We start from the raw sequence: 13,713 nt of genomic DNA, 5'->3' as shown, positions 1-13,713 counted from the left end.
TACTCCCACCAAGCTCTCCGGTCCAGGGAAGCCCTCGCTCGCCCATGGAGACGGAATACCTCTCTCCACCCCTTGGGAACCCCTGTGGATGCGGACACGCACTAAAGCCAGCCCAAGAGAGTCGGCAAATACTGCAATTTTACCCACACCCTGTCTGTGGAACAGATGTCTATGGCTTCCCTGGATGTACTTGACTAAATTTTGTTACTTTTCCTCCTGTTCATCTGTTTCCTGTCAATCTGTTTCTTACTCCAGCTAAGGGAACCTCAGGGAGAGGAGAAATTCTTCCTGCCACCACCGGTCAAGTAGCTGTTTACCAAGGGCTGAACCAGGACCTCCACCTTTTTGTTGGAAGGAGCAGGATCGTGTGGAGAAAATGGAAATTATAGCCAGGCTTCTTGCCTGGGTGTCACACGTTGTAGACCTGAAGGGCCTGTTAGCACGTCTATGGGATGTTCACAGAGAGGCTGGTCAGTCTTTGGAGTGTTAGGCAGAAAGTCAGCTATGAGCGGGATGAGAGGGAATTAAGGCCAGTAAAGCCCACTAAAAAAGGGACTCAAAGAGCATTCTGTCCCAGGGGCTGAGGAGGAGCAGAAAAGAAAAACAAAACGCTAGGGAAGTGGCGCAGGAATGTCTGCTTTGGACCCTTGCAAGCAGCTACTTCATGTGTCTGCACCCCAGCCTCTCTCCTACCATTTCCCCTTGAAAAGCCCTGACCCCTTGCGTGTCAGGAGGACGGCGGTTCTCTAAGGCAGGAGCCTGCCACTCCCTTATTTGCTAGCAAGTCAATAAACTATTCTTTCCTTTCCTCAAAACGTTGTCACTGTGTTTTGTGATTTGACCTCAGGGACGAGGACCGGGTCTTGGTATCACGAGCAGCACCCCCGACCCCGACCAAGTGCCCGCAGGGCCGCTCCCTCAGTGTCAGAGGCCACAGGGCCGAGCTGTCAGGGACGCAGAGCTCCCGGCTTCCTCCTTGCTAGCCACAGGGGACTGTGCCGGCCAGGAGTGCCTGCTGTGTGGCGGGTCAAGCACAAGCCTCTAGAACTCCCTGTAAAGTATACATTGAAAGCAGTACTGCCTTCCAGGAGAGCTTACAGACTGGAGTGACCACCAAGGCCTTGGAAGATGTCGGGTGGTGATTTCCACAGACCCTTATTGAAGTCACTCACTTGGCCTACTCAGAAAAAGGATGAATCTTGGAGATGACAGTGCATGATGGTCACCGTGATCGGAGTGTCTCAGATTGCAGTCACTGCTGCACATGGGGCTTCATCACTTGGTCCCCAAGCACCCAGTGTGTAAGTATTGGTCAGGAAAATGCTCTTTGTTCTCCTCCTGTGAGTAAAGACCAGCAGGGCAGTTATCTTTGAGCCGGCAAGGAGAGAAAACTATCTCAGAGGTATGTCCAATCTCCAGACTTAGGTTGTCCCTTAGTTCGAAGGAACCTTCCTGTCCTTTTCCTTCCAGAAGCCGTCACACTGGCCCATCCCATTGATGGCACTACGCCCACTGGACCCAGGGATCAGGAAGTACAACTTGTCTAAGCACCCTGATAGAGCAGTCACGGGTCAGAAGGTGGGAAATAAATGCAACACAAATTCAGGGGCCTTTCATCTTCGAGAAGTTTCTACAAGTCTATTGTGTGGGCATGCCTACCTCTCCTAAGGTGATGAATGAGGTGCTGTACCTGGACTCTCCTCCACCCCCCACACACAAAGGGCACAGCAGCCTGGTAGACCAACTTGCATTTCAGAGGCAGCACAGACCTCATTTCCAGTGTGCTACTCTGACCCATTTACTGATTGGTCTGAAAAGCACCTAGTCTGAGAGCAGCCTGGACCTTTGGAAGGTGGATGCCAGTAGATGGCAACACCTGGAACGCCTTTCATTGCTGCACCTTAGAGGTGCACCCCTGAAAACGGCCTACCGGGGGACTGACCTGCCCAAGATCACAAGGCCTGAACCCAAGCCTGACTTGCGTGGTGTTCCACGCCCCGTGCCAAGCCTGGTTGGCATTCTGCCATCTCCGAGTCTGTGCATTAGACACACGTGACACCAGCCCCCAGGAGCTGGACGGTCATCCATATATCCCTGGGGATGTCCCTAGGGAGGAATGTCTGGCGTGACCCTGCCTGTGCAGGTTGGGACGTTGGGCACCTCCTGGGAGATACTGTGGCCTCAGCGGGACAGGGAACTGGGGAGAAAAAGAGGCCTGAACTCAGCTGGACTCCTCAGAGCTGGGACCCTGGTGACACTGCCAAAGAGTGAGGGGAGGGCTCTTGTGGAGATCTGTGCAGTCGTGCTGGGCAAGGGCCAGGAGGGTGGGCAGTCAGCAGCCCAGAGGGGCATGTGGGCGTGTCTGAATGCAAGGAGGGGCCCCGGAAAAGGACCCTTGAAGAAGTGATGTCACTGAAGACACGCCCAGTAGAACCTGAATTGTGACCCGGACGGAACCCAGATCCTGGCCGCAGACCCCAGTCCTGCTCACTTGACCGGAGGCGCTCGACAGAGCAACATGCGGTCTTGTTGTGCGGAGCCTTCTGAAGGCGTGGGAGTCAGGGAAGCCGAGACGGAGAGTCCTGCTGCTCGCTGTGGGCGCTGGCTCAGTGACCTCCTCCACCGCCTCTGTCCGTGTCTCCCGAGGAGCCCCGAGGTAACATAGGGTGGCCCAGAGCGGGCCCCTCCAGGGCCAGGCCACAGCGTGACCCATCCCGGGCTGAGCTTCCAATGGCTCTTCCTGTGTATGTGTGTGTGTTGGGCGTGGGGCATGGGTGGGACTGAAGGTTGGGGATGAGAGGGGCCGTTCCTGGGTGGCAGCATGTTCTGAGTTGGTGGACCCCTAGCAGGGCAGTCAATATCACAGCTCTGGTCTCAGCATTCATGACATGGAGGTGAGTGTTGGGACCAGGTACTTCCACCCACATGTTAATCCTGAGCCCGGGGGTGTCCTCTCCTTCCCTCAGGGACTGGATGTCTAGGCAGATGGCCCCGTGTGCCTGATCTCGGGGGCATGGTTTGGGGCCCACACTGGCGCCTGCGGGGAGGTCCGCGCAGCCCCAGGTGCCTCCTCCGCAGCTATGAGGGGCCAGCTTTGCAGAGCTCCACTCTGGGGTGCGACGTGGAGCTGGTGGATGAATTCACCTACTCCATCTCCCTGGACCCGGGGCAGGCTGTCTACACCCAGGACCCTGTTCCAAACCTGGCAACCTGCCAGGGCCCTCCCAGGGCTGCCCCATGAGAGTGGCCGACAGGCCCACTCCAGAGGGCCTGGAACCTCGTCCCTGGGGGCACCCCGTGCTTCTCATTGCTCGCACCGCAGGGGGCTGGAGGCTCTCGGGTGAGCTGCGAACCTCCCTCATCCTGGTGGTGCCTGGGTTTCCCACTGACTATATCCCTGCTGCCCCCCTCAGCCTGAATATGAGTCAACTATTCATGGGACTAAGGTCCCCAAAGTCAGGGATCCCTGGACACGCGTGAGAAGGAAGTGGAGAAAGCGCTCGGCACGAGTGGGACCAGCTCCAAACACCAGCCAGAGTGCTCCCGAGGCTACACTCCTTCCCGACCATGCTGACCACCCTACCACAGGCCAGCGGCTCCCCTGGTGAGTACCCAACCCCCTCCTCAGCACAGTCTGGCCTCTGCCCACAGTCCGTTCTGTGTCTTGAGCGTGCCCACATGTGTCTGAGCCATGGTGTGTTCCTCTGACAGGTAGAGTGGCTGGTGATCAGCCTGTTAGGGTGCCCATGGGGAACATGGGAGGAGCGTTAGAGGGGCTCCCCAGGCACTAGGTGCTGCAGAAAGGACTGCCGGCCAAGCTGGGCCACTTCGGGGCTATTACTTCTCTGTACCTGACGAAAAGCTTTCGGCGTCACCCGTCAGTGGCCTCAATTTGGAAAAGCACAAGGAAAGCAGCCTTGGGAGCAGAGGCTCGCGATTCCCTCTGTCTGGGCCCGGTCTTGTCCTCACTGAGTTCACATGAGGGGCCTCTGGGGACAGCAGAGGGGTACCTGGACAGGTTCTGCGGGGACTTCCTTCAGCAACAATAGGTGTGCAGCACCCATTTGGTGCAGGCCCTTTGGGCACACTTAGCATAACTGTGTGAAGGAAGCAGACACAATACTGGGACCCTGTTCCGGGGGGAGTCGGGAAGTCACTTGAGGTGTAATCCGCAGGTCATGGCCGGGGAGCGCCATGGGCGATGCCCTCACGGATTCCTCATGTGATGGGGGGCATGACGAGGGCCCAGAGAATGAACTGAGAATGTGAGTTTTCACCACGCCCAGAGGGGGCACCGCCCGTGTGCACAGAATGGGGGGAGGAGGCGTTTGGGGCTTGGGGCAGGGGGCGCCCAGCAGAGCCCAGCAGGTCACCCATCTTTGGATTCCCACGGGCCGGCTGACGACTGGGGACTTCCTACTCGGGAGGACGGGAGAGGATGGGGACCCAGGACAGACACGCAGGGTCAGGAAGGGGGGTGGCAGGTGCCTGGGCAGGCAGGGGAGGGCAGAGCGGCTGGAAACACCAGCCTTCTCACTCTGCCACCCACCTGCCTTATCGCAGCCCGAGGACAGGACTGGCTAGGCGCCTTCCCTGGGAGCCCGAGAGTGCGCCCGCGGTCCACCATGACAGCCAGCCTTCATCCACCCTGGAGGGCCAAGTTCTCCACCATTTGGTCCAGGAGGAGCACCTGGGGCCCACAGTGGCAGAGCTGGAAGGTGAGGGGCTGCAGCCAGGGGACCTTCTAACGTGGGCTTCCCTTCAAAGCCATGAGGGCTTTTCTGTCATTGTGGGGCGTGGGGAATCAGGCCCGGAGTGACCCTTTCTCTGTGTCCTGCTCCAGCACTACGTCAGAATAAACAGAGATGGCGCTGCCGGTACCTGTCGTGCCAGCTGTATCTACAGCCACTTAAGGAGCTCCCTGAGACCCCTGTGCTGGAGCTACACCCGGCGTCACCTGCTTCGGTCCCTGCAGAGATGGAGGACGTCCCAGCAGTGTCCTCAGTCCCGGTGCTAGCTGTGAGCACCGGGGACATCCCAGGAGTGGTCTCAGGCCCCGAGCTGGAGCCCCTTGAGCCCTCAGGCCCGGGGCTCAGGGCACCTGCAGGAATGGCACCAGGCCTGATAGAGCCAGAGGCAGACCCGGAGCCCACCAGCCCCTGTGCCGCGAGCACCCCCTGTGCCGTGAGGGAGGAGCCGCCCACCATCCTGCAGTTCACCCCCCGCCTGGTGGCTGAGCAGCTGACCCTGATGTGTGCGGTGAGCAGAGCGGGCTCTCGGGGTCGGGGCTGGGCCTTCCCTGTGTCACGGGCTGCCCGAGACCTGCCCTCCCCTGACGTGGACTCCTGTGATCTGGGCCCACGTCCCAGCTTCCGCACGACTCACCCTGTGCCCTGAGAGACCCTCCCCACGCCCAAGACTGCACTGAGCACAGGGGGACGGTAGGGCTGGCCCGTAGGGGTCCTTGCCGACCAACGAGGAGTGGAGGGAAGGTGGGCAGGGCCTGGCTGGGCTGGGAGGGGCAGGGCAGGGGAGGGGTGTTCAGGGAGGTGCTGCCAGGGCCTGAGGTCCTCCGGCCATTGGCCTGGCAGTCCTCCACAGCCTCGGCACTTCAGAGGCCCCTGCCATGGACCTGACGGCGTGGGAGACACAGACACCACCAAAGGCCCTGGGTGCAATCGTTTTGGGGAAACTACACCTGAGTGGGTACCGGGATCCACGGGGTGGCAGAATGGGAGGTAGATCCCCCAGGATGGCAGGGTGAGCTGCCTTGTGCTGCAGGGAGGAGGTGAGCGAGGGTGCCTGCGAGCAGAGCCCCTCCGTTCCCCACCACTGTGGGGCCATGTGCATCCGGTCCTGGGCGACTCAGTGGACGGGCTGCAAAGCCCGGATGGCCACAAGGCTCACAGCACACCCCCAGCTGCCTGGGCTCCAGCTCTGAACGGTCACCCTGCCTGGGCATGGGGGCACGAGGGGCACACCTGGATGACACACACTTGTCATCCCTAGGAGCTGTTCACCAAGCTGACATATTCTGAATGGAAGGCCAACCTTTGGCACCAGGCACCGACAAGAACCATTGAGCACCTAGCCCCCACCATCCATCAGATCAGGCAATCTGGTGCCACAGCTAACGTGGTCACCTCCTCCTGCCTTGGGGCCCCGAGCATGACGGACCGGGACAGGGCCCGAGTGGTGGAGTTCTGGATCTGGGTGGCCAAGGTGAGTCATGGGACAGCCCCTGGGGTCCATCCTGGCATCTTGGGACCGGCTCCCCTCCTTGGTCTGCTGTCAGGATGGGTGCCTGGGGCTGCCTACACAGTATCTGGGCCCCTCCTGCCTGGGGAATGTGGACCTGGACCCACAGGCCCCAGGGGGCGGGGGGCAGGGACAGTCATCCCTGGCCCCTTCCTTGGGTTGAGCTACAGTCCTCCACCCAGGAGGGCTGCTCAGCAGGTACCAGGTGTGCTGCGCTCCCTGGGTGTCTGTCTCCTTAAGGACAGGAATTCATGGGGGGACAGAAGCAGAGAAGCAGGCCATGCGCTCAGCTCTGTCTTCCCTCCCAGGAGTGTCTGGCCCTCAGGAACTTTGCTGCCCTACATGCCATTCTCTTGGCCCTGCAGTGCCCTGCTATTCGTCGTCTGGAGAGCACCTGGAGACATGTGTCCTGGTGGGTAGTCCTGTACCAGGGACCAGGGTACCTGAGGGGACAGGGATACCCCTAGGTCTGGGAGTGTCCCCTCAGTCGGCTGGGACCTCCTGGGAGGCGGCAGAGCCTAGGGACAGGGATGGCGGGCACTTGGGGCCCCCTGTGGGTTAGGTCAGCGATACCCCTGGAGGAATCAGTTCCCCGCAATGTCAGGTGTGGGGTGAAGCCAACTGGAGACCTCGAGCATGCGTTCTGCAGCAGGAGGTCTCTGCCCCAAGGACAGCGACCTGGCCCAAAGCAGATTCGCCCCTGGGAGAACTGGGAATGGAGGCCCCGGGTGGAAACAGCAGCCCCCTCCCCAGGCCACGGAGTCCCCAGGGCTCAGGGCCGTGCTGGAAAGCCTCCTGCAGGCTAGTGGGTCTCGTGGATGCCCCAGGAAAAGGGGTCTGCCCCCAAACTCTCCTTCTGGCCATGTTTCTCCCTGCTCCTGTCCCCTCCCCGTAGGAAGAGCTCCTGGATCTACAAAAAACTTAAAAACACGGACAAGGGGGTTAACAGGAAGCAGCACCTCAAGGTAAGTGGGGGCTGGGGGTCTGGAAGGGACGGGTCCATGGGGCAAGTCCTCTGCCGTGCTGTGGCCCAGCCTTGGGGCAGACTTGAGGTGTGCGCGGTGGGAGGGGGAGCTGATGGGGGAAGTAGGGTCCCCCAGGCCCCTAAGGCCCTCGTCTTTCTCCCTCCCTGGCCCCACTTGACTGGGGTCCTGGCATCCAGTGAGGACCCAGAGGACAGGCCCCTGGTCAGGGCTGGGGCTGGCGCGGGGTCGGCAGCAGGGGTGGGGCCCGTGACTGAGCAAGGTCGGCCTCTCCCTGGATCCTCTGAGACCGTTATCCTGGGGTGCGGACCTGCCAGGTGGGCAGGGTCCAGGGAGCACAAGACGGGCTTCAGCTTTGTGCACCCCACCTGCTTGTGTGAGGGGAGTCATGCTGATAGCCAGGAGACACTGAGACCTAAGGGCACCCTGGGAGGCAGGGAACTCTCCTGACACTCGGCAGGTGAGGAAGCCCCTTGGGGCATCCAGATGCCTTCTGAGGACACCTGTGATTATGGGTAAGTTCTGGAGCTGCGATTGGCCTACACTGAGAGCCTGCTGGAGGTGGGGACAGCATAGCTGCCAGGGGGCTCAGGCAAAGCATCCACCCACCACGGTCTGCTTGTGGGAGGCATGTGGGAGGGGAGCACGAGCACCTGAGTGTCCGGGGCCTTGCAGGAGGCGACAGCCACCATGATGCAACAGCTGTGGGCCCCCAAGGGATCCCAGGATATGAAGAAGCAGGTGAGAGTGGCGTGGCGCGTGTCACGGGCGGTGGGGGTGACCCTGCACCTGCTCCTGGTCCCACCAGCTCTGAACTGCCAGCTCTGGTGTGACCAGGAGGGCGAGAGCAGCTGGGTACAGGGGGAAGGTGGAGGACAGGTGGAGGGACCACAGGTCCTGGGATTGGCCAAAAGCCAGCCCTGGGAGTGCCCGGGAGGGTACAGCAGGGTGAAGGGAGGGGAGGGAGGCAGCACAGGGTGGTCCACAGGAGATGGGGGCTGCGGGTATGGGGTTCAGGGGAGGCCCTGTGGGATTCCCTGGTGCAGGTGGGGACTCATCAACTCCCCACCCCGGTGGCACAGGGCATGGTCCCGTTCCTCGGAGTGTTTCTGGATGACCTGCTCGCAGACAAACTCCTGAAACATAGGGAAAACGTGAGTGAACCAGCAGGGCACAGGGGGTCAGGATAGTCAGCATTAGAGAGGAGACAGCGCCCACTGAGCCTGGACGTCACAGCACCAGCCTCACCAACCTCCTTAGTGCCCCCAACTCTACCCCAGGAGCTGGGCTTCTTGGAGAGGGATGGAGTCAAGAACCCATGGGCAGGACCCTGTCTGGCACATCCCCTGGGTTTAACGTATCTTCACACAGTTGAGACATGCAGAGCTGAGGACACTAAAGGCTTTGTCAGGTGGGGGGTGGGGGTGGCATCAAGGACACCTTCCTGGAGGAGGAGCTGGAGACCCAATACAAGGAACAGGCAGGGTTGGTTGGCATTGGAGTAAAGGCAGATTCCAGTGAGCAAAGATCCAGGACCATCCCAGTGACCACTCCTCACCCCCCTCCTTGTCTACATCCTGTACTTCCTCTGCCACAGGTCACTGACATCCTAGATGAGATCATGGCATACAAGGGTGTGGCCACGCTGTATGACCTGGATCCCGAGAAGCGCTTCCTGTCCTTTTTCCGGTCCGTGGAGCCCCTGGATGAGCAGCAGAGGTGAGGCCGGCAGGAGTCAGGCGTGGGCTGCAGCTGCCCGCAGGCTCTGGGAGAAGGTACCCTGACGTGTGCCTCCAGGGGCTCACAGGTGTCCTTCTGTTCCGCAGCTACAACCTGTCCTGCGAGCTGGAGCCAGAGGGCCAGAGGGCCGGCAGAAAGTGGCTGTTGCAGTTCTTCAAGTCCGACAAGATTTAACCTTCCTGACCAGGGCCAGGTGAGTTTCCGTGCAGGGGTGATCGGCAGGGGGTGGGCTGCTCCACAGCCTCAGGGAAGCTTCTGGCCACATGGGGTGTGGGGGCGTCCTAAAGACAGGTGGGCCTGTGATCCCAGCTGCACGACAGACCAGTCCTGTCAGACTGAAGGGTGGTTCCCCTCCCCCTCTGGGACTCAGCCTCCTCCTCTGTGAGTAGGGAACGCCCAGGACGCTTCCCGAGACACGGACACCCCGGAGGCTGGTGATTGACAGGACCCTTCGTACAGGGCCAGAAGCCCAGAGGGCAGTGGGGACGGGATGGAAGCAGGATAACGGGGGGAACCCGGGATAACCTGCCTCTTCTGTTCACCTGTGTGGCCCTGCAGCTGCCGTCCTCTTCCTCCCCCTCCTCATCCTCAGCCTCTGCTGCGGCAGGTCCTCTGGCACCTCCTCCATCAGTCGGCAGACCCGGGCAGCTCCCCAGGCTGCCGCAGCACCCTCAAGGACCTGTACGTAGCTGCAGCCAATCTGGCCTCCTTCGTGCTGGGTCGTCCCCTCTGATCGTGGCCCGTTGGACAGAGGCGAGCTGCCCCACCACGCGGAGGGTGTTACCAATTGTGCACGTGGCCTCCCGTATTGTCAATACCACCTGCTGCCTGGGTGCCATCAGCCACCGAGTTGTAGCCACACGGTTCCAGGAAAAGTTGGGGCCGTCCTCACCAGGCCTGGACATTCCTGGGATGGACACAGACACGGCGCAGTGCTGCGCGGAACCACGACCTCCTGGGTGCCCAGAGGAGCCATCTGAGGATGCAGGGGTGGACAGCGGTCACAGGTTCCCAGGGGTGGCCCTGAGCAACTTCCACCCCTCATCCCTAAGAAACAGCCTCCCTGGGGATAAAAGACGGCGGGGTGAGAGGTGAGACAGAGACCTCCTCCCAAAACCACATATAATATGAAAATATAATTCATACAACACAGCCTGAAAGAATAACAGGAAAGAAGGCTACGCAGACTGCACACACCTAGAGAAAAGAGCAGACCTCGCGGAACAGGGTAAGGTTCCAGAGCTGTGACCCGGCGGGACTCGAGCCCTTCCCCAACCCCAGCGCATCGGCAGGAGTAAGAGACACACACCAGGGACGGGATGGACGCCTGGCACTGCTGAACACCCAGCTCTGGAGATCTGTTCGGAACACAAACCTACATTGCATGGTGCTCTGGTGATTAGCGGGGCTGGAATACCTGGAGAGATGGAGATTCCCGCTGCTTGTGGAGAACAGGGATTCATATCCGGCTGCTCTGGGCGGGCAGTCTCAAAAACTTCCTAAAACCAAGAGGGCTGCTGAAGGGGCAAGGATTGCACAGAGCTTACTGCTCAGGAGAAAGGACAGGTAGACAGAATTGGGTGGGTGCACTCTGCCCAGCAGGTTGGGAACTTAAAACGATCTTCAGGCGCTACATCCCTCTGGCTGGCCACGCAGCTCCGAGGACCCCCACGCTGATATGCAGCCTGCTGTGTCTTCCTCCTGGCTAGACTGTACCTGGCTCGCAAACCGCCTGCCCCTGCCCTGGCATCACGCCAACCAGACGGACGTCCCGCCTACTCCAGGTACAAACACAAAGCACAGAGGCTGACACCTGTGTGTGCGGCCACTGGTTCTGGCCGTGGAGAGAGGCACAGCAGCTGGGAAACAGGGAACAGCTCTGTCCTCCCCGAAGGCACCAGCACCACTCCCCTGCGACCCCCAGCACTTACAAACATGAAACCTCAAAAGAACCTCGTTCAAAGCAAACTCTAAACACTAGAGAAAGGATGGAGTGAGACTGAATTAATAAATCTTCCTGAAAGAGATTTCAAAGTAAAAATCATAAACATGTTCATGGAGGTACAGAAAAATATTCAAGAACTCAGCAACGAATTTAGGAAGGAGATCCAATCGCTCAAGAGCACAATAGAGGGTATTAAAAGCAGGTTGGATACGGTGGAGGAGATGATAAATCAAAGAGAAATTAGGGAAGGGAAATACAAAGAAGCTGAACAACAGAGAGAAAAAAGGATCTTCAGTAATGAGAAAATACTGAGAGAAATGTGTGACCAATCCAAATGGAACAATATTCATATTACAGGGGTAGTAGAAGAAGAAGAGAGAAAAATGGGTGGAAAGTGTCTTTCAGGAGGTAATTGCTGAAAGCTTCCCCAATCTCAGGAAGGACATAGTCTCTGAGGCCACGGAGGTGCACAGATCTCCCAACACAAGGGACCCAAGGAGGATAACACCAAGACATATAATAATTAAAATGGAAAAGATCAAGGATAACGACAGACTATTAAAAGCAGCCAGAGAGAGAAATTAGATCACATACAAAGGAAACCCCATCACGCTGTCATCAGACTTCTCAGCACAAACCTCACAGGCCAGAAGGGTGTGGCATGGTACATTTACTACAACGAAGCAGAAGGGCCTCGAACCAAGAATACTTTATCCAGCCAGATTATCATGTAAATTTGAGGGAGGGATTAAACAATTTCCGGATAAGAAAAACCTGAGAGAATTTAGCTCCCACAAACCATCCCTACAGTGTATTTTGGAGGGACTGCTATAGATGGAAGTGTTCTCAGGGTTAAATAACTGTCACCAGAGGTAATAAAAAGGGATGGACAGAGAGTCCAGAATATGATACATAACATATAAAGAATGGAGAAGAAAAAAAGGGAGGAAAAAAAGACCTTTATATTGTGTTTGTCATAGCACAATAAGTGAGGTAAGTTAGGCTCTTAGTAAGGAAGTTACCCTTGAACCTTTGGTAACCACGAATCAAAAGCTTGCAATGGCAATGAGGACATACCTACCGATAACCACCCTAAATGAAAATGGTCTCAATGCACCAATCAAAAGACACAGAGTCACTGAATGGATAAAAAAACAAGACCCAACTATATGCTGCCTACAAGAGACTCACTTCAAACCCAAAGACATACAAAGACTAAAAGTGAATGGATGGGAAAAGATATTTCAAGCAACCTATAGGGAGAAGAAAGCAGGGGTTGCAGTACTTTTATCAGACTGAATACACCTCAAAACAAAGAAAGCCACAAGAGACAAAGAGGGACATTGCGTGATGATAAAGGGGTCAATTCAACAAGAGGATATACGCATCATAAATATCTATGCACCCAACACAGTATCACTTACATATGTGAAACAAATACAGAATTCAAAGGGGAACTAGAATGCAATGCATTCACTATAGGAGACCTCAACAGTCCACTCACTCCAAGGAACAGATCCCCCAGACAGAATATAAGGAGACAGAGCCATGGAACAACACATTACAACAGATGGACCTACTGGACGTCTACAGAACTCTCCACCCAACAGCAACAGGATACACATTCTTCTCAAGTGCGGCACATGGAACATTTTCAAGAATAGATCATATACTCGGCCACAAAAAGAGCCTCAGGAAATTCAAAAAGATTGAAATTGTACCTCCCAGATTCTCACACAACAAGGGTATGAAACTAGAAATAAATTACGTAAAGAAAATGAAAAAGCCTACACACACATGGAGACTTAACAACATGCTTCTAAATAACCAACGGATCAATGACCAAATAAAAACAGAGATCAAGCAATATATGGAGACAAATGACAATAATTCAACAACACAAAACTTGTGGGACACAGACAAGGCGGTGTAAGAGGGAAGTACATGGCAATACAGGCCTACCTCAGGAAAAAAGAACAGTCCAATATGAACAGCTGAAACTCACCGTTAACCAAACTAGAAAAAGAAGAACAAATGAGGCCCAAAGTCAGTAGAGGGAGGGACATAATAAAGATTACAACAGAAATTAAATCGAGAAGAATAAAACAATAGAAAGAATCAATGAAAGCAGGAGCTGGCTCTTCGAGAACATAAGCAAACTAGATAAAACCCTAGCCAGACTTATCAAGAAAATAAGAGTCGACATGCATAAACAGAATCAAAAATGACAAAGGAAAAATCACTACGGACACCACAGAGATACAAAGAAGTACTAGAGAATACTATGAAAAACTATATGCTAACAAACTGGATAACCTAGGAGAAATGGACAACGTTCTCCAAAAGCACAACCTTCCAAGGCTGACCCAGAGAGAAACAGAAGATCTGAACAGACCAGTTACTGGCAACAAAACTGAATTTGTAATAATAAAAGTACCTCAGGACAAAACCCCCGGAATAGAGGGCTTCACCACTGAATTTTACCAAACATTTAGTGAAGAACTAATAATACCTATTTATTCTCCTCAAAGTCTTCCAAAATGTAGAAAAGGAAGGAATACTTCCAAACGCATTCTATGAGCCCAGCTGATGAACACAGATGCAAAAATTCTCAACGAAATACTAGCAAACCGACTGCAAAAATGCATCCAAAAGACCATCCATCATGATCAAGTAGGATTTATTGTGGGGAAGCAAGGATTGGTACAGTATTAGAAAACCCACCATCATCATCCATATCAACAGAAAGAAGGACAAAAACCAGATGATCATCTCCATGGATGCCAA

The 13,713-nt window shown here is 56.1% G+C and overlaps 1 protein-coding gene across 2 annotated transcripts; it reads left to right on the top strand.

Moving 5' to 3' along the window:
* The first annotated feature begins 1,606 nt into the window (after positions 1-1,606).
* LOC140845719 (ral-GDS-related protein-like) lies at positions 1,607-7,693 on the top strand. 2 transcript variants are annotated; one of them, XM_073220549.1, is made up of 3 exons: positions 1,607-5,259; positions 6,010-6,222; positions 6,567-7,693. In XM_073220549.1, exons 1-3 carry the CDS (start codon positions 4,978-4,980, stop codon positions 6,723-6,725), a joined length of 654 nt encoding a protein of 217 aa, XP_073076650.1. In that variant the 5' UTR covers positions 1,607-4,977; the 3' UTR covers positions 6,726-7,693. The 2 variants fall into 2 exon arrangements, with proteins under 2 accessions (XP_073076650.1, XP_073076649.1); XM_073220548.1 differs by having other exon boundaries at positions 6,010-7,693.
* The last annotated feature ends 6,020 nt before the right edge of the window (positions 7,694-13,713 follow it).

This window comes from Manis javanica, chromosome 13 (assembly GCF_040802235.1).
Source record: "Manis javanica isolate MJ-LG chromosome 13, MJ_LKY, whole genome shotgun sequence".
NCBI lineage: Eukaryota > Metazoa > Chordata > Mammalia > Pholidota > Manidae > Manis > Manis javanica.
The sequence above is the reverse complement of the archived record's forward strand: the minus strand, read 5'-3'. Positions and strand labels throughout refer to the sequence as shown.

What these genes read in the sequence shown, in the direction of transcription:
- LOC140845719 (XM_073220548.1), top strand. Translation starts at nt 4,978, where the DNA reads ATGGAGGACGTCCCAGCAGTGTCCTCAGTCCCGGTGCTAGCTGTGAGC. An exon ending in AGCTGACCCTGATGTGTGCG is followed by an intron (nt 5,260 to 6,009) that starts GTGAGCAGAGCG and finishes TGTCATCCCTAG; the next exon opens with GAGCTGTTCACCAAGCTGAC.